Here is a 19,864-nt window from a genome sequence, read left to right on the forward strand (position 1 = left end):
TAAGGAGCTCATGATCTGAGCCACAGTCAGCTCCTGGTCTTGTTTTTGCTGACTGTATAGAACTTCTCCATCTTTGGCTGCAAAGAATATAATCAATCTGATTTCATTGTTGACCATCTGGTGATGTCCATGTGTAAAGCCTTCTCTTGTGTTGTTGGAAGAGGGTGTTTGCTACGACCAGTGTGTTCTCTCAGCAGAACTCTATTAGCCTTTGCCCTGCTTCATTCTGTACTCCAAGGCCAAATTTGCCTGTTACTCCAGGAGTTTCTTGACTTCCTACTTTTGCATTCCAGTCCCCTATAATGAAAAGGACATCTTTTTTGGGTATTAGTTCTAGAAGGTCTTGTAGGTCTTCATAGAACCGTTCAACTTCAGCTTCTTCAGCATTGCTGGTTGGGGCATAGACTTGGATTACCATGATATTGAATGGTTTGCCTTGGAGATGAACAGAGATCATTCCACATTTTTGAGATTGCATCCAAGTACTGGATTTCAGTCAGACTCTTTTGTTCACTATGATGGCTACTCCATTTCTTCTAAGGGATTCTTGCCCACCGTAGTAGATATAATGGTCATCTGAGTTAAATTCACCCATTCCAGTCCATTTTAGTTCGCTGATTCCTAAACCATTGACGTTCACTCTTGCCATTTCCTGTTTGACCACTTCCAATTTGCCTTGATTCATGGGCCTAACATTCCAGGTTCCCATGCAATATTGCTCTTTACAGCATCAGACCTTGCTTCCATCACCAGTCACATCCACAACTGGGTGTTGTTTTTGCTTTGGCTCCATCTCTTCTTTCTTTCTGGAGTTGGTTCTCCACTGATCTCAATTAGCATATTGGGCACTTACCAACCCAGGGAGTTATCTTTCAGTGGCCTATCTTTTTGCCTTTTCATACTGTTCATGGGGTTCTCGAGGCAAGAATACTGAAGTGATTTGTCATTCCCTTCTCCAGTGGACCACATTTTGTCAAAACTCTCCACCATGACCCATCCATCTTGGGTGGCCCTATATGGCATGACTCATAGTTTCATTGAGTTAGACAAGGCTGTGGCCCATGTGATTAGATTGGTTAGTTTTCTGTGATTGTGTTTTTCAGTCTGTCTGCCCTCTGCTGGAGAAGGCTAAGAGGTGTATGGAAGCTTCCTGATGGGAGAGACTGACTGAGGGGGAAACTGGGTCTTGTTCTGATGGGCAGGGCCATGCTCAGTAAATATTTAATCCAGTTTTCTGTTGATGGGTGGATCTGTGTTCCCACACAAGAGGCTGACCCAGACTTGCCTGTGAGTCTCCAAGAGTTTCCAGCGGAGGCGTGGGTTGGCGTGGGTTGGTGGTGGCCTGCTGCAGGGTTGCTTCCCTGGTGGCTCAGAGCTGAAAGCATCTGCCTGCAATTGGGAGACCTGGGTTTGATCCCTGGGTTGGGAAGATCCCCTGGAGAAGGAAATGGCAACCCACTCCAGTACTCTTGCAGTACTTTTGCCTGGAGAATCCCATGGACGGAGGAGTCTGGTGGGCTACAGTCCACGGGGTCGCAAAGAGTTGGACATGACTGAGTGACTTCACTTTCACTTTGCTGCAGGGTTGGGGGCACTGAGTGTAGCAGTGCATGCATGGGATCTTTTGAGGGAGGTCACCATTATCTTCATTTCCTCCACCATAGTTTGGCCCCAGGTCAATAACAGGTATGCTATACAGTAGGACCATGTTATTTATCCATTCTATTTGGAAGAGTTTGCATCTGCTAGCCCCTAACTCCCAATCCTTCCCTCCCCCTGGCAGCCTCCTCTGTGTCTGTGTGTGCATGCTAAGTCGCTTCAGTCATGTCCGACTCTGCGACCGTATGGACTGTAGGGCGCCAGGCCCCTCTGTCCATGGAACTTCCAGGCAAGAATACTGGAGTGGGTTGCCATTTCCTCCTCCAGGGGATTTTCCTGACCCAGAGATCGAACCTGCATCTTTTACATCTCCTGCATTGGCAGGTGGATTCTTTACCACCAGCACGGTGTGTGAAGCACTCCATGTCTGTGAGTCTGAACAGATGGTGATTTCTTGCTTATGACACCGTCCAGTGCTGTTGGATGACTGTCCTGGACAGCTCTTTTGAGCATTAACTCCTGTGTGACTCTGCCTTCTCCTAGAACCTTCCTGTTTCCTCCGTTGAGTTCCCTCCTTAGAGCCAAAAGAGAACTCTGAAAGGATTGGGCAGAGACATTTATGGCTAGGCCTCGACGTGGGTACCTGACTTCCCTCACTACGTCCCATTGGTCAGGACCCCGGCATCTGGCCTTACCTAACTGCAGTGCAGGCTGGGACATGTCAGCTTCCTGTGGGGCTGGGGAAAGGACTTGAGATCATAAGCACCTCCTCAGCCCCTGCCTGTATCAGGCCACGGGAAACATAGTCGGGAAGGAGTCAGGAGACCTGGCCTCTGCTGCTGACTTGCTGGGTGCCTCTAAGTCATCACAACCACTCCGAGCAGTTTCTTCCTTTTCAGAAGCGTGCCGCTACCGCTTGCCTTGAACCCGTTTGTTGTTGATTTTTAGTCACCAAGTTGTGTCCGACTCTGTGCCACCCTGTGGACTATAGCCCGCCAGACTCCTCTGTCCATGGGATTTCCCAGGCAAGAAGACTGCAGTGAGTTGCCATTTCCTCTTCCAGGGCATCTTCCTGACCCATGGATTGAACTCACGTCTCCTGTGTTGGTAGGATTCTTTACCACTGAGGCACCAAGGGAGCCCATTAGTTAAAGTACATTGTTACATAAACTTAATGTGCTACTTATAGGCTTTGTGGTCTGCTCTGTTTTTAAAAAATTAAGATTATGAGTGTTTGGGGACTTCCCTGGTAGTCCTGTGACTAAGACTCCATGCTTCGGATGCAGGGGGCCTGGCTTTGATCCCTGGTCAGGGAACTAGATCCCGCATGTGCCAACTATGACCCAGCACAGCAAAATAAATAAAAAAAAATTTCTTTTAAAAAAAGATTATAAGGATCTCAGTCATTTATTCAATAGTTACTTTTTGAACTCATGTAATAGCCAGGTATTAGACTAGCTGTGGACAAGCTGTGGTCTCATGATTGTACATTCTGGTGGAGAGACAGATGAAAATCTATGAAGAAATAATATGGTTATGTAGATGACATGATCTAAAGCAACTGAAAGACTCAGGAGAGGGCCCTCTGGAAAGATGACACTTGAGCTGAGTGTTAAATGATGAGGTAGGTAGCGGCAGATGTGTGAATATCAGGGAGGAGAGTGTGCTGAGCAGAGAGGCCTGACTGTGCAAAGGCCCTGAGGTGGAGAATAAGCCTGGAGGGTTACTTGAACAGCCAGATTATTGCATGATAGAGAAAGATGAGGCCAGAGAGATAGTCAGGGGTATTATATGAGGCCTTTCCCTCTCTTTGCCTCAGTTTCCTTACCTGTACACTGTAAAACTGGGCTAACATCACCTTCATAGGGTTGCTGTTATTAAATGGAATAATATGAGTAAAGTGCTTACAAATAGCTGTGAAAAGAAGAGAAGTGAAAAGCAAAGGAGAAAAGGAAAGATATAAGCATCTGAATATAGAGTTCCAAAGAATAGCAAGAAGAGATAAGAAAGCCTTCCTCAGCGATCAAGGCAAAGAAATAGAAGGAAACAACAGAATGGGAAAGACTAGAGATCTCTTCAAGAAAATTAGAGATACCAAGGGTATATTTCATGCAAAGATGGGCTCTATAAAGGACAGAAATGGTATGGACCTAACAGAAGCAGAAGATATTAAGAAGAGGTGACAAGAATACACAGAAGAACTGTACAAAAAAGATCTTCATGACCCAGATAATCACGATGGTGTGATCACTCACCTAGAGCCAGACATCCTGGAATGTGAAGTAGAGTGGGCCTTAGAAAGCATCACTACGAACAAAGCTAGTGGAGGTGATGGAATTCCAGTTGAGCTATTTCAAATCCTGAAAGATGATGCTGCGAAAGTGCTGCACTCAATATGGCAGCAAATGTGGAAAACTCAGCAGTGGCCACAGGACTGGAAAAGGTCAGTTTTCATTCCAATCCCAAAGAAAGGCAATGCCAAAGAATGCTCAAACTACCGCACAATTGCACTCATCTCACACGCTAGTAAAGTAATGCTTAAAATTCTCCAAGCTAGGCTTCAGCAATACGTGAACCGTGAACTTCCAGATGTTCAAGCTGGATTTAGAAAAGGCAGAGGAATCAGAAATCAAACTGCCGACATCCACTGGATCATCAAAAAAGCAAGAGAGTTCCAGAAAAACATCTATTTCTGCTTTATTGACTATGCCAAAGCCTTTGACTGTGTGGATCACAATAAACTGTGGAAAATTCTGAAAGGGATGGGAATCCCAGAGCACCTGACCTGCCTCTTGAGAAACCCATATGCAGGTCAGGAAGAACTGGACATGGAACAACAGACTGGTTCCAAATAGGAAAAGGAGTACGTCAAGGCTGTATATTGTCACCCTGCTTATTTAACTTATATGCAGAGTACATCAGGAGAAACGCTGGGCTGGAAGAAGCACAAGGAGATATCAAGATTGCCGTGAGAAATATCAATAACCTCAGATACGCAGATGACACCACCCTTATGGCAGAAAGTGAAGAGGAACTAAAAACCCTCTTGATGAAAGTGAAAGAGGACAGTGAAAAAGTTGGCTTAAAGCTCAACATTCAGAAAACAAAGATCATGGCATCCGGTCCCATCACTTCATAGGACATAGATGGGGAAACAGTGGAAACAGTGTCAGACTTTATTTTTTTGGGCTCCAAAATCACTGCAGATGGTGATTGCAGCCATGAAATTTAAAGACACTTACTCCTTGGAAGGAAAGTTATGACCAACCTAGATGGCATATTCAAAAGCAGAGACATTACTTTGCCGACAAAGGTCCATCTAGTCAAGGCTATGGTTTTTCCAGTAGTCATGTATGGATGTGAGAGTTGGACTGTGAAGAAAGCTGAGTGCCGAAGAATTGATGCTTTTGAACTGTGGTGTTGGAGAAGACTCTTGAGAGTCCCTTGGACTGCAAGGAGATCCAAGCAGTCCATTCTAAAGGTGATCAGCCCTGGGATTTCTTTGGAAGGAATGATGCTAAAGCTGAAACTCTAGTACTTTGGCCACCTCATGAGAAGAGTTGACTCATTGGAAAAGACTCTGATGCTGGGAGGGATTGGGGGCAGGAGGAGAAGGGGACGACAGAGGATGAGATGGCTGGATGGCATCACTGACTCGATGGATGTGAGTCTGAGTGAACTCCAGGAGTTGGTGATGGACAGGGAGGCCTGCTGCTGCTGCTAACTCACTTCAGTCATGTCCAACTCTGTGCGACCCCATAGACGGCAGCCCACCAGGCTCCCCCGTCCCTGGGATTCTCCAGGCAAGAACACTGGAGTGGGTTGCCATTTCCTTCTCCAATGCATGAAAGTGAAAAGTGAAAGTAAAGTCACTCAGTCGTGTCCAACCCTCAGCGACCCCATGGACTGCATGGGAGCCTGGCGTGCTGTAATTCATGGGGTGGCAAAGAGTCGGACACGACTGAGCGACTGAACTGAACTGAACTGAATACACACTACCCAGGTGTGTGACTGTAGGTCCAGTGAGGATTCTATTCCTACCTTGATGGGAAAGCTTTTGGACAGTTTTCAGAAGAGGAGTGTCTCCATTTTGACTGGTTCTCATGGCCTGGGCTTGAGGTAGATGGGGATTTCCACCCTCCTTTTCAACATACAGGTAAATAGAGTTGTTTTTTTTTAATCCCCAGCCAAAAAAATTTCTTTTCTAAACATCACGTTATTTCCATGAATCAAAATGTGTGTTCTGGTTTCCAAATGCTTATACAGTTCAATGTTTCAAAAGAGTATTTACATAGACACAGAATATACATGAATAAGATCTTGAGGCTTTGGATTTATCCCCCTCTTGAGGCATCGCCAAATATTTGTACATAATTTGTATGTACGTTGCCCTGGATTACATTTGGGGATATAAATGAGTTGACAACAGAGCTGCTATGCCTCTTGAACTTTCCATAAATAAAATGTGGTCAGTATTTTAGAACACACTTTCCCCAAGGTCTGTTTGTGGAACAGGAGAATCTAGATTAAAACAAGGGCTTTTTTTTTTTTTTTTTTTAAATTAGAGTATAATTGCTTTACAATGTTTTGTTAGTTTCTGCTGTACAACGAAGTGAATCAGCTATATGTATACATATATCCCTTCCCACTTCAGCCTCCTTCCCACCCCACCATCCCACCCTTCTAGGTCATCACAGAGCACCGAGCTAAGCAACCTATGCAAACCATAATTCAAAAAGATACGTGTACCCCAGTGTTCTCACAATTCGTTCCGTTCATTCAGTTTTTAAGTTGTATCTGACTCTGCAACCCCATGGAGTACAGCCTGCCAGGACATAGAGCCAGGACGTGTGTGTGCTAGTCACTCAGTCATGTCCAACTCTTTGCGACCCCATGGACTCTGGCCCTCCAGACTCCTCTGTCTATGGGATTCTCCAGGCAAGAACATTGGAGTAGGTTGCCAGTTACTGCTCCAGGAGCTTGGACAGGGAGGCAACCTAATGTCCATTGACAGATGAATGGATAAAGATGTATAGTACATAATGGATCATGGAAAAAGCAAGAGAGTTCCAGAAAAACATCTATTTCTGCTTTATTGACTATGCCAAAGCCTTTGTGTGGATCACAATAAACTGTGGAAAATTCTGAAAGAGATGGGAATACCAGACCACCTGATCTGCCTCTTGAGAAATTTGTATGCAGGTCAGGAAGCAACAGTTAGAACTGGACATGGAACAACAGACTGGTTCCAAATAGGAAAAGGAGTTCGTCAAGGCTGTATATTGTCACCCTGCTTATTTAACTTATATGCAGCGTACATCATGAGAAACGCTGGACTGGAAGAAACACAAACTGGAATCAAGATTGCCGGGAGAAATATCAATAACCTCAGATATGCAGATGACACCACCCTTATGGCAGGAAGTGAAAAGGAACTAAAAGTCACTCCAGTCGTGTCCAACCCTCAGCGACCCCATGGACTGCATGGGAGCCTGGCGTGCTGTAATTCATGGGGTGGCAAAGAGTCGGACACGACTGAGCGACTGAACTGAACTGAACTGAATACACACTACCCAGGTGTGTGACTGTAGGTCCAGTGAGGATTCTATTCCTACCTTGATGGGAAAGCTTTTGGACAGTTTTCAGAAGAGGAGTGTCTCCATTTTGACTGGTTCTCATGGCCTGGGCTTGAGGTAGATGGGGATTTCCACCCTCCTTTTCAACATACAGGTAAATAGAGTTGTTTTTTTTTAATCCCCAGCCAAAAAAATTTCTTTTCTAAACATCACGTTATTTCCATGAATCAAAATGTGTGTTCTGGTTTCCAAATGCTTATACAGTTCAATGTTTCAAAAGAGTATTTACATAGACACAGAATATACATGAATAAGATCTTGAGGCTTTGGATTTATCCCTCTTGAGGCATCGCCAAATATTTGTACATAATTTGTATGTACGTTGCCCTGGATTACATTTGGGGATATAAATGAGTTGACAACAGAGCTGCTATGCCTCTTGAACTTTCCATAAATAAAATGTGGTCAGTATTTTAGAACACACTTTCCCCAAGGTCTGTTTGTGGAACAGGAGAATCTAGATTAAAACAAGGGCTTTTTTTTTTTTTTTTTTTAAATTAGAGTATAATTGCTTTACAATGTTTTGTTAGTTTCTGCTGTACAACGAAGTGAATCAGCTATATGTATACATATATCCCTTCCCACTTCAGCCTCCTTCCCACCCCACCATCCCACCCTTCTAGGTCATCACAGAGCACCGAGCTAAGCAACCTATGCAAACCATAATTCAAAAAGATACGTGTACCCCAGTGTTCTCTCACATTTGTTCCGTTCATTCAGTTTTTAAGTTGTATCTGACTCTGCAACCCCATGGAGTACAGCCTGCCAGGACATAGAGCCAGGACGTGTGTGTGCTAGTCACTCAGTCATGTCCAACTCTTTGCGACCCCATGGACTCTGGCCCTCCAGACTCCTCTGTCTATGGGATTCTCCAGGCAAGAACATTGGAGTAGGTTGCCAGTTACTGCTCCAGGAGCTTGGACAGGGAGGCAACCTAATGTCCATTGACAGATGAATGGATAAAGATGTATAGTACATAATGGATCATGGAAAAAAAGAGAGTTCCAGAAAAACATCTATTTCTGCTTTATTGACTATGCCAAAGCCTTTGTGTGGATCACAATAAACTGTGGAAAATTCTGAAAGAGATGGGAATACCAGACCACCTGATCTGCCTCTTGAGAAATTTGTATGCAGGTCAGGAAGCAACAGTTAGAACTGGACATGGAACAACAGACTGGTTCCAAATAGGAAAAGGAGTTCGTCAAGGCTGTATATTGTCACCCTGCTTATTTAACTTATATGCAGCGTACATCATGAGAAACGCTGGACTGGAAGAAACACAAACTGGAATCAAGATTGCCGGGAGAAATATCAATAACCTCAGATATGCAGATGACACCACCCTTATGGCAGGAAGTGAAAAGGAACTAAAAAGCCTCTTGATAAAAGTGAAAGTGGACAGTGAAAAAGTTGGCTTAAAGCTCAACATTCAGAAAACGAAGATCATGGCATCCGATCCCATCACTTCCTGGCAAATAGATGGAGAAACAGTGGAAACAGTGTCAGACTTTATTTTTTGGGCTCCAAAATCACTGTAGATGGTGACTGCAGCCATGAAATTAAAAGATGCTTACTCCTTGGAAGGAAAGTTATGACGAACCTAGATAGCATATTCAAAAGCAGAGACATTCCTTTGCCAACAAAGGTTCGTCTAGTCAAGACTATGGTTTTTCCTGTGGTCATGTATGGATGTGAGAGTTGGACTGTGAAGAAAGCTGAGTGCCGAAGAATTGATGCTTTTGAACTGTGGTGTTGGAGAAGACTCTTGAGAGTCCCTTGGACCGCAAGGAGATCCAACCAGTCCATTCTGAAGGAGATCAGCCCTGGGATTTCTTTGGAAGGAATGATGCTAAAGCTGAAACTCCAGTCCTTTGGCCACCTCATGTGACGAGTTGACTCATTGGAAAAGACTCTGATGCTGGGAGGGATTGGGGGCAGGAGGAGAAGGGGACGACAGAGGATGAGATGGCTGGATGGCATCACTGACTCGATGGATGTGAGTCTGAGTGAACTCCGGGAGTTGGTGATGGACACAGAGGCCTGGCGTGCTGCGATTCATGGGGTCGCAAAGAGTCGGACACGACTGAGCGACTGATCTGATCTGATGTGCATGCATGCTCAGTCTTGTCTGACTCTTTTTTCACCCTGTGGACTGTTAGCCACCAGGCTCCTCTGTCCTTGGAATTCCCATACTGGAGTGGGTTGCCAGGGGATGTTCCTGACCCAGGGATCAAACCCATGTCTCCTGCAGCTCCTGCATCAGCAGGCAGATTCTTTACCACTGAGCCACCTGGGAAGCATGGTATTAGTCATAAAAAGGAATGAAAAACAAGGGCTTTTTTAAAAATCAGGCTTTAGAAACAGATTTTTTTTGCTTAAATTAGTAAATGGTGTTTTGGGGAGAGAAAAGCTGTAGATACAAAGGAGCGTTCCCATTTCTGTGGAAGTCTACACTCCAGACAAAAGAAGCTGACTTCTATTTGCATTTGCTTACAGTTTCCTGAAAATGCAAACAACCAGCCTAGAATGCAATTCCCAGTTCCTTTTCTGGCAGCAGCCCTGGCATTGGCATTGGGCGACTTGGCACTCTTGCCTGTGACCGTGAGGACATCCCAGGAACTGCGGGGTGAGCTGAGGTCATTGTTGCAGCGCCGGGCTTTGGCCGACGAAGAATTCAGCTGCTGATAGGGAAAAACACGAATACAGATTTATTTTTCTACAGGCAGATAGTTTATCCCCTGGTCAATTTGATCTCACAAATCAGTGGCCTTGTCTAATATGTTACCCCAAGAAAGTGTCTTAATTGAGTTTCTGCATTGTGTTAGCATTCACAGGAGATTTGAAAGATAAAGTTTCCCCAAGGATATGTCTTCTTTTTTTTTTTTAAAGAATGACCTAGAAAAGAAAGAGGCCTTCTAGAGTTTTGCTGCTGGATAGGGTATGAGATGTTAAAACTCAAAGAGGCAGAGCCACCCAGGAGGTACCTTGTCCAGGATTTGTGTAAAGAACCTAATCTCCATTTAGCTCTTGATGGATTCATTCATTTAGTATATCTTTATGATACAACTCTGCTTGCGGCCATGGGTTGTCCAGAAGCTGGGAATGGGACAGTGAACAAGGCATGAGGATCCTTACCTTCTAGAACTCCATCTTTCAGGGAAAACAGACAGGGGCCAAGTAAGTGGGTTGAGCCTTCTAGGGCTTGGAGACCCGAGGGCCAGGCTGTTAACTGGGCAGAGCCCATCTTGAGAGGAGGACGTGGGAGGGGTCTGGATGCACCTCCAGGAAGAGGTGACCTTGAAAATGAGACCCTGAGCCTGAGTAAGAGAAGGGCAGAAGTGGAAAAGTGCTCTAGGTAGAATAAATAGCTTACCAAATCCCTGTTGTTTTAATTTCTCCCACTTCTCTTCTTCCTCACCCTTGAGAAAATTCAAGGATGCCCATGTTGGAAAGTGATATGTACAGCATTATCCCACTTTCATTCATTTTTAAAACATACATAAAAACACAATTATGGATTTTGCATGGATACATATACAGGTATATTAATTTAGCTTTTTGAATAGCACAGAAGGAAACTCACTAAATTTGTGAATGTTTGCTTCTGAGAAAGGCAGGGGAATGAGGCTGTACATGAGGACAAAGAAAGCTATTTTATCTGAAATTATTTATTTACTTTATTGAAGGAGACTTTAAAGAATGTTAACAATAATCAATTCTGGCTTGTTGGTATCCAAGTGTATATTACTTTATGTATCTTTAAATATTTTTTTATACTCCTAATAAAGAATAACCAAGGGTACAGACTATATATTCTTGAAGTGGAAGGTCATCTTCAGAGAAGATGCTTTCCAAAATCCTTTAGAATGATAATCCAGGAACTCTTAGCAGAGTTCACATCACAGGGCAGCAATCTTCAGTTCAGTTCAGTTCAGTCCAGGCGCTCAGTCGTGTCTGACTATTTGCGACCCCATGAACCGCAGCACGCCAGGCCTCCCTGTCCATCACCAACTCCCGGAGTCCACCCAAACCCATGTCCATCGAGTCGGTGATGCCATCCAACCATCGCATCCTCTGTCGTCCCCTTCTCCTCCCACCCTCAATCTTTCCAGCATCAGGGTCTTTTCAGATGAGTCAGCTCTTTGCATCAGGTTGCCAAAGTATTGGCGTTTCAGCTTCAACATCAGTCCTTCCAATGAACACCCAGGACTGATATCCTTTAGGATGGACTGATTGGATCTCCTTGCAGTCCAAGGGACTCTCAAGAGTCTTCTCCAACACCACAGTTCAAAAGCATCAATTCTTTGGCGCTCAGCTTTCTTTATAGTCCAACTCTCACATCCATACATGACCACTGGAAAAACCATAACCTTAACTAGATGGACCTTTGTTGGCAAAGTAATGTCTCTGCTTTTGAATATGCTATCTAGGTTGGTCATAACTTTCCTTCCAAGGAGTAAGCGTCTTTTAATTTCATGGCTGCAGTCACCATCTGCAGTGATTTTGGAACCCAGAAAAATAAAGTCTGACACTGTTTCCCCATCTATTTGGGATGAAGTGATGGGACTGGATGCCATGATCTTCATTTTCTGAATGTTGAGCTTTAAGCCAACTTTTTCACTCTCCTCTTTCACTTTCATCAAGAGGCTTTTTAGTTCTTCACATTCTGCCATAAGGGTGGTGTCATCTGCATATCTGAGGTTATTGATATTTCTCCCGGCAATCTTGATTCCAGCCTGTGCTTCTTCCAGTCCAGCATTTCTCATGATGTACTCTGCATTTAAGTTAAATAAGCAGGGTGACAATATACAGCCTTGATGTACTCTTTTTCCTATTTGGAACCAGTCTGTTGTTCCATGTCCTGTTCTAACTGTTGCTTCCTGACCTGCATACAGAGTTCTCAAGAGGCAGGTCAGGTGGTCTGGTATGCCCATCTCTTTCAGAATTTTTCACAGTTTATTGTGATCCACACAGTCAAAGGCTTTGGCATAGTCAATAAAACATCAGTCTTGGTTCCTCATATAAAGATGAACAGTGTTGTGCTATAGTGAAGGGTTCACTACGACGTGCATCTCACTTGCAACAGAATTTCTCTTGGCCTTCAGTGTGAGATGGCATTTATCTAGTTCCAGGAGACCCACAGTGAATACTGATCTCCCCTGAAATCTTCCCTCCAAAGAATTTTTGTTAGGGTTGTTGGATTTTGTGTTCAGAGTTACACGCTGTAACCCATTTTCTATTACCAACATATTTGTGTCTCATTCTCAGAGAAGCTTCAACTTTTCATTGCATCCAGACCAAGTAAAGAACGTTGGAAAATAAATGATTTACCCATAGGGAATGGATTTCCAAAGCTTGGGTTCCATTTCAACAGCCTGATTGCAGTCACACTATTTTCTCAGTGACAGAGAACTGAGAAATTACCAGTGAAACAAGACCATCATGTCCCGTGTCCTTCCATGTTGCAGTCATCGGAAGACTTCACGACAGCCTTCCACATTTCTTATAAACTTTGGGCCCTGGCTTATGGTCACTGTTTTCAGGACTAATCTTGTCATTATTCACAGCCATTTCAACATCTGTGTGGATGATCCCTTTGGGTCTTTTATCTTCTCTTCTCCATTGCTTCTTAGTCATCCACATTCATTGTCATTATCCTTGCCTCCACCACAATCTACAGACTTTATTTTCTTGGGCTCCAAAATTACTGCAGATGGTGACTGCAGCTATAATATTAAAAGACACTTGCTCCTAGGAAGAAAAGGTGTGACTGACTTAGAAAGCATATTAAAAAGCAGAGACATTACTTTGGCAACAAAGATCTGTCTAGTCAAAGCTATGGTTTTCCTAGTAGTCATGTATGGATGTGAGAGTTGGACCATAAAGAAGGCTGAGCACCAAAGAATTGATGCTTTTGAACTGTGGTGTTGGAGAAGACTCTTGAGAGTCCCTTGAACAGCAAGGTAATCAAACCAGTCAGTCCGAAAGGAAATCAGTCCTGAATATGCATTGGAAGGACTGATGCTGAGGCTGAAGTGCCAATACTTTGGCCAACTGATGCAAAGAGCTGACTCATTAGAAAGACCCTGATGCTGGGAAAGATTGAAGGCAGGAGAAGAAGGGGACGACAGAGGATGAGATGGTTGGATGGCATCACTGACTCCATGGATATGAGTCTGAGCAAGCTCTGGGAGATGGTGAAGCCTGGTGTGCTGCAGTCCATGGGGTCGCAAAGAGTTTGACACGACTGAGCCACTGAACAACAACAACTGTCCTCACCCCACTGAGTCCTGACTTCTGTCCTTATAACCCAGCATGGATTCCGTAGTCCACCATTGTGGTCATTCCCCTGCCTATGTCCCCTCTCCCTTCATCGTCCTAACTTGGCAAATATCCCTCCACCTCCCCAAACTCCTCCCACAACACTGCTTAAATTCAACTCTGCCTACTCTGGACCTCCACCTAGGGAGCTGAACATGGCTGGGGAGAAAGAGAATACAACCATGCAGAGGACTCACTTTTTTCCTTTTAAATGAGACATAGTTTATGTACATGATTATGTAAGTTATAGGAATACAACATAGTGATTCACAACTTTTAAAGGCTACATTCCATTTATAGTTATTAACATTATAAATTATTGGCTATATTCCCTGTGTTGTACCCTATATCCTTGTAGCTTGTTTATTTTGTGAAAGTGAAAGTCACTTAGTCGTGTCTGACTCTTTGCGACCCCATGGACTATGAAGTTCATGGAATTCTCCAGGCCAGAATACTGGAGTGGGTAGCCTTTCCCTCCTCCAGGGGATCTTCCCAACCCAAGGATCGAAACCAGGTCTTGTTGATTTTGTACATAATAGTTTTTACCTCCTACTCTGCTCCCTTTGCTCCCTGCCCTCTCCCCACTGATTTGTTCTCTGTTAACCTGCTTCTTTTTTTACATTCACTAGTTTGTTGTACTTTATAGATTCCACTCTTAAGTGATACCATACAGTATTTGTCTTTCTCTGTCTAAATTATTTCACTTAGCCTAATACTCTCCAAGTCCATCCTGTGCTGTGCTTAGTCACTTAGTCGTGTCTGACTCTTTGTGACCCCATGGACTGTAGCCTGCGAGGCCTCTGTCCATGGGGATTCTCCAGGTAGGAATAGTGGAGTGGGTTGCCGTGCCCTCCTCCAGGGGATCTTCCCAACACATGGGATTGAACCCAGGTCTCCTGCATTGCAGGAGTTTACCGTCTGAGCCACCAGGGAATCCCAGAGTCCAAGTCCATCCATGTTGCAAATGGCAAAACTGCATTCTTTTATGACTGACTAATATTTCATTGTATATATGTACCACATCTTTATCCCTTCATTATTGATAAACACGTAGGCTGCTTGAATATCTTGACTTTTGTAAATAATGCTGTTATGAACACTGGGGCCCAGGTGTCTTTGAATTACTGTTTTTGTTTTTCTCAAATATGTACCCAGGAGTGGAACTGCTGGATCATATGGTAGGGAGGACTCACTTTTAATTCATTTACTTCCAGTGGACCTCAGCACTCATGGCAGCCCTGTTACACTTCCCTAATCTATTACACTGGAGAAGGCAACGGCACCCCACTCCAGTACTCTTGCCTGGAAAATCCCATGGATGGAGGAGCCTGGTAGGCTGCTGTCCATGGGGTCACTAAGAGTCAGACACGACTGAGTGACTTCACTTTCACTTTTCACTTTCATGCATTGGAGAAGGAAATGGCAACCCACTCCAGTGTTCTTGCCTGGAGAATCCCAGGGACGGGGGAGCCTGGTGGGCTGCCATCTATGGGGTCGAACAGAGTCGGACACGACTGAAGCGACTCAGCAGCAATCTGTTACCTATTCATCTGTTCTCAAACTCCCAGTAGCTCCTCCCATATCCACTCTTTTGCTGCTCATTTTGCTGCTCATTATACCTCATTCTGTATTTCACTGAGAAAAGCAAAGTAATCAGAAGAAAATTTCATATGCCACCACAGCCTCGTGTACCAACCTCCCTGCATCTGCCTGCCTTCCGCTCACTGGGCAGACCATCCGTGCTCCACGGTGTCTTAGATCAGCACTCCCCAGCCCGCTAATGTCCAGCAAAACAGCCATGTCAGAGTCACCAGTGACCTCTGGTTGCTAAACCCAGTGGTCATATCTCAGTCATCATCCTACTGACTAAACAGCAGCGCCTGATTCTGCCAATAGTCTTTCCTGCTTGACACACTCTCTTTGTCTGGCTTCTGGGCACCACATCCTTCCTCTGGTTGCCTCCTACTTACTGACTCAGTCCCTTTGGTGGTTTGGCTTCATCTTTGAGACACGATGACATTGGAATGCCCCAGGACTCCATCCTTAGACCTCTATCCTTTTTCATCTACACTCACTTTGTGGGTGGATGAGTGTCATAGCTTTGAATTGCCCTCCATAGAGTTTATACATTTACGCAAATAGTCATTATTCACTCAAGGACAATCCAAATTACTTTAGTTACAAACGTTTTTCTTAACTGGGAATTTTTCAGTGATTCATGGAGAGCTTGCCTATAGTCAAGGTAGCAGATGTGGCACCACATTGTGATAATTTTCTCATCATGGGATAAAGAAAGATTGTATGCAACAAAACAAAACAAAAAAACCAAGGACATTCTGCAACAAATATCTCAGTGAGAATGTTTAAAAATTAAATTGTGTTTTCTGCTGTCAGCTTCTTAGACTGTGGCTTTAGAGCTTCTGATGTTCATACTTAAGATAAGTCTCCAGCAATTAGAATGCAACAATGGTAAAGCTAAAATATCCCCCTTCTTGTGATTACTGGGTTATAGTTTCTCCGTTGGGTGTTATGTGTTTGATTAAAAAAGGCACGTAGCACTGACACACTTCTTATTATAGGAAAAAAAAATTTCATGTCACTTACCAGTATGGGGCACTTACCAACATGGGGAAGCCACATACATGTGATGGTGTCTGTTGATCCTTAAGTCTGAGATGGTTAATTAAGATGAAGCGAACAGTGTTGCTTGTGGATCTTTGTTGTTTTTAAATCACTGATCTGTGTCATCTGTAGGTTTTTACAGAATGAAATTCTTATGCTATTGAGTGTGAAACAAATCTGATCAAGACTTTATGACTAAACAGCTTGTATGAAGAAATTAAAAAATAGTGTGAAATAAATGGGGCTTTTTTAAGAATCCTGCCAAATGCTTTTGTAGCCATTTTTCTCTACCTAGTCAGGGAACAAGGAGGGAGGAGGAAATTATGGTGAAAAAAGTCTTATGAGAAAGTGGAGAAAGTGAAAATGCATCTTTTTCATCAGTGTATTTTGTTTCAAGGCTGCCTAGTATATAGTTTTCACCTGGAAAACAAAAACTCAGTGACTTTGAGAAGAGCTGATTCAACAATTGATCAATATAATCAGTGTAGATAATTGATCTGGCCTCTTGAGGACCCAAAGTGAATTATCTATAAATTACCTACACAGTTGCCAAATCACCCTTTGAGTTTGAATTTCATAGAAACATTCTATATCTTGAGATTGTCCTATTGTGTTATTTGTAAGAATTGACATTTCAAATGGATCTTTGTCGAGCACTATGTCTGAGTGCCATGGTGCTTTAGAATGTGCAGATGTGAGATGTGTGCTAAGATCCAGTCAGGCCTGGTATTCTTTGTAAGCTATGATTTGTTAATTAATAAGACTGATCCAGGAACTTCCCTCATGGTCTAGGGCTAAGACTCCGTGTTACCAATGCAGGGGGCCCAGGTTTGATCCCTGGTCAGGTAACTAGATCGCACATGCCTCAACTAAGAGTTCGCATGCTGCAACTAATAAAAAAAAAAAAAACAACCCAAAACGCATGCTGCTACTGAGACCTAGTGCAGCCAAACAAGTTAATAATTAATTTTCAAAAACAAGACTGATCCAATAGTTTGCAACTTTGAGACAGACTCCCTAAGAATAAGCTCATGTACCCTAGAGAATTGTGGAATTTGTGAAAAGATAATAAATGCTCGTCTTTTACTGGGAATGCATTATGGTAGAATGCCTTTTCTGGCCTCATTCAGTGTTGAAGGAAAAAAGCATGATCTGGGGTATTAACCTTTTCTCTGCTCATTTCAGTAATTGGCTTAGATGTGAAGATTTCAGACACCATTTCCATGACACAGTTTTCCCCTTGGCCGTTTTCTTGGCAGGTTCCAGAGGGAAAAGTGGTAGTTCTTAATTTCCGATTCATAGACCTGGAGAGTGACAACCTGTGTCGTTATGACTTTGTGGATGTGTACAATGGCCATGCCAACGGCCAGCGCATCGGGCGCTTCTGCGGCACGTTCCGGCCTGGAGCCCTTGTGTCCAGCAGCAACAAGATGATGGTGCAGATGATTTCCGACGCCAACACAGCTGGGAATGGCTTCATGGCCATGTTCTCTGCCGCGGAACCAAATGAAAGAGGTATTGTTCCCACATTACAGCAATAATAAGGGCCCATAGTTACTGAATGCCTCCTGTATGACAGGCACTGTTCTAAGCACTTAATCCAAAGTTTAAGAGCAATTCTTCTCAAACGGAGAGCTAATAAATACCACCAAATCATCAAAGTGTTAGTCACTCAGTCATATTCGATTCTTTGCAACCTCATGGACTATACCCCACCATGCTCCTCTGTCCATGGAATTCTCCATGCAAGAATACTGGAGTGGGTTGCCATTCCCTTCTCCAAAGGATCTTCCCGACCCAGGGATTGAACCTGGTCTCTGGCATTGCAGGCAGATTCTTTACTGCTGAGCCCACCAAACCATCAAAAAAATCAGTCTTGCCAATGGCCAGGGATGGACTGGGAGTTTGGGGTTAGCAGATGCAGACTGTTATATATAGAATGGTTAAACAACAAGTCCTACTGTATGGCACAGGGAATTATATTCATGTATTCTGAGATAAACCATATACAAAAATCAGTATTTTTTTAAAGCCCATATATATTCTTATAAAATTCAAATGTAGAAATTCATGGAGTAAAAAATGTGAAACCTTGCATACAGATATAGAGACTTTTGCCCCATGGTAGTCCCCTCTTAGAAACAGCCAGGCATGGCTGGTGGGTCCCATACATGCTTTGTGCACTTACTTACTAGTTTGTACTTTTGCAAAACTTTTAAAATATATAAGTGGGGTCATGCTTTCATATTGTTTCACAGCTTTTTCTTTTTGCTTCGCCCTACAAGTTGGAGTAGTTTCACATCAGTACATGTGATCTCCCAAGGGTAGAAACCTCCATCCTTGGAAGACAGCTGCAATGGCCAAGATCTGCAGCCTTCTGCCTAAAGGCACTGCCTAATCTTTTCTTGCCTTGGACTGTAGCTCAGCCTCTCTGGTTTGAGATATTAAGAGTACAGAATCTGGGGCTGACAGAGCAGCCAGAACACTTGGGAGGAAATCCTGGCTGGGAGCTTCTGAAGAATTGAGGCACAAAATATACACATAAAATCCACCCAAATCTTTGGCTAACAGCTAAACTCTACATATATGGGGGAGAGCCCAGGTGGCCTGGCACAAAAGCATTATCTGGAATATGAAGAAACCGATCCAAGATACAGCTGCTGCCCATTAGCAGGGTGACAGACATCGAGCTTGGATATAGCTAAGTTGAATGCCTGCCAGAACAAAAATCACTTTTCATTGGAACACAGTAGAATCTAGAGACTTTATAGTGTATCATAATGTATACACATACACATAATGTATATACATATACATATGTATATACTTTATAGTGTATTCATAATGTCCAGTATCCAATCATCTGATGAAACCAGGAAAGTGTGTCTATATACAACAAAAAAAGCAGTCAATAAAAATTGACCCCCAGGGCTTCCCTGGTGGCTCAGTGATAAAGCATCAGCTTGCCAATGCAGGAGATACAGATTTAATCCCTGATCCAGGGAGATCCCACATGCTATAGAGCAACTAAGCCCATGCACCACAACTGCTGAGCCTATGCTCTAGAGCCCAGGAGTTACAATTACTGAGCCCACGTGCCGTAACTACTGAAGCCCATGCACCCTACAGCCTGTGCTCAGCAACGAGAGAAGTCACCACAAAGAGAAGCTGCACACCACGACGAGAGAGTAGCCCCCGCTCACCACAACGAGAGAAAAGCCAGTGCAGCAACAAAGACCCAGCACAGCCAAAAATAAATAAATAAATACTTTTAAAAAACTGCACCTAGCCCAGAGGTTACAATTAGCAGACAAGCGTTTTAAAGCGGCTATTATACATATGTTTAAAGATTTAAAGGAAAATATATGTGTAAGAAAAATAAACTGAGAATCTCAGAAAAGAATACAATAGTAATGCTAGAGCTGAAAGATAAGAGACTATGAAATTTTGAAATTTATCTGAGGGACTTACAAGTAGATTGGAGATGGTAGAAGAAAAATGCAGTGGTTTTGATTAGAACTGATTCAATCTGAAGAACCAGTAGGAAAAAGATGAAAAAATGACAGCCTTGGAGATTAGTGAGACAATATCAGGTGGTCTAACATATGTGTAATTTGTGTCCCAGGGGAAAAAGAGAGTGATAAAAGTGCAGAAAAAAGGTATCTCAAGAAATAATGGCTTGG

At 43.5% G+C, this 19,864-nt stretch overlaps 1 protein-coding gene across 1 annotated transcript in view; it reads left to right on the forward strand.

Moving 5' to 3' along the window:
• Positions 1-19,864, forward strand: part of PCOLCE2 (procollagen C-endopeptidase enhancer 2) — a 97,213-nt gene that overhangs the window by 47,105 nt on the left and 30,244 nt on the right. Inside the window, exon 3 of the mRNA XM_005888758.2 lies at positions 17,441-17,696. Coding sequence (XP_005888820.2) covers positions 17,441-17,696 — 256 coding nt within the window. The remainder of the gene's footprint in view (positions 1-17,440; positions 17,697-19,864) is intronic.

This window comes from Bos mutus, chromosome 1 (genome assembly GCF_027580195.1).
Source record: "Bos mutus isolate GX-2022 chromosome 1, NWIPB_WYAK_1.1, whole genome shotgun sequence".
Classification (NCBI taxonomy): Eukaryota; Metazoa; Chordata; class Mammalia; order Artiodactyla; family Bovidae; genus Bos; species Bos mutus.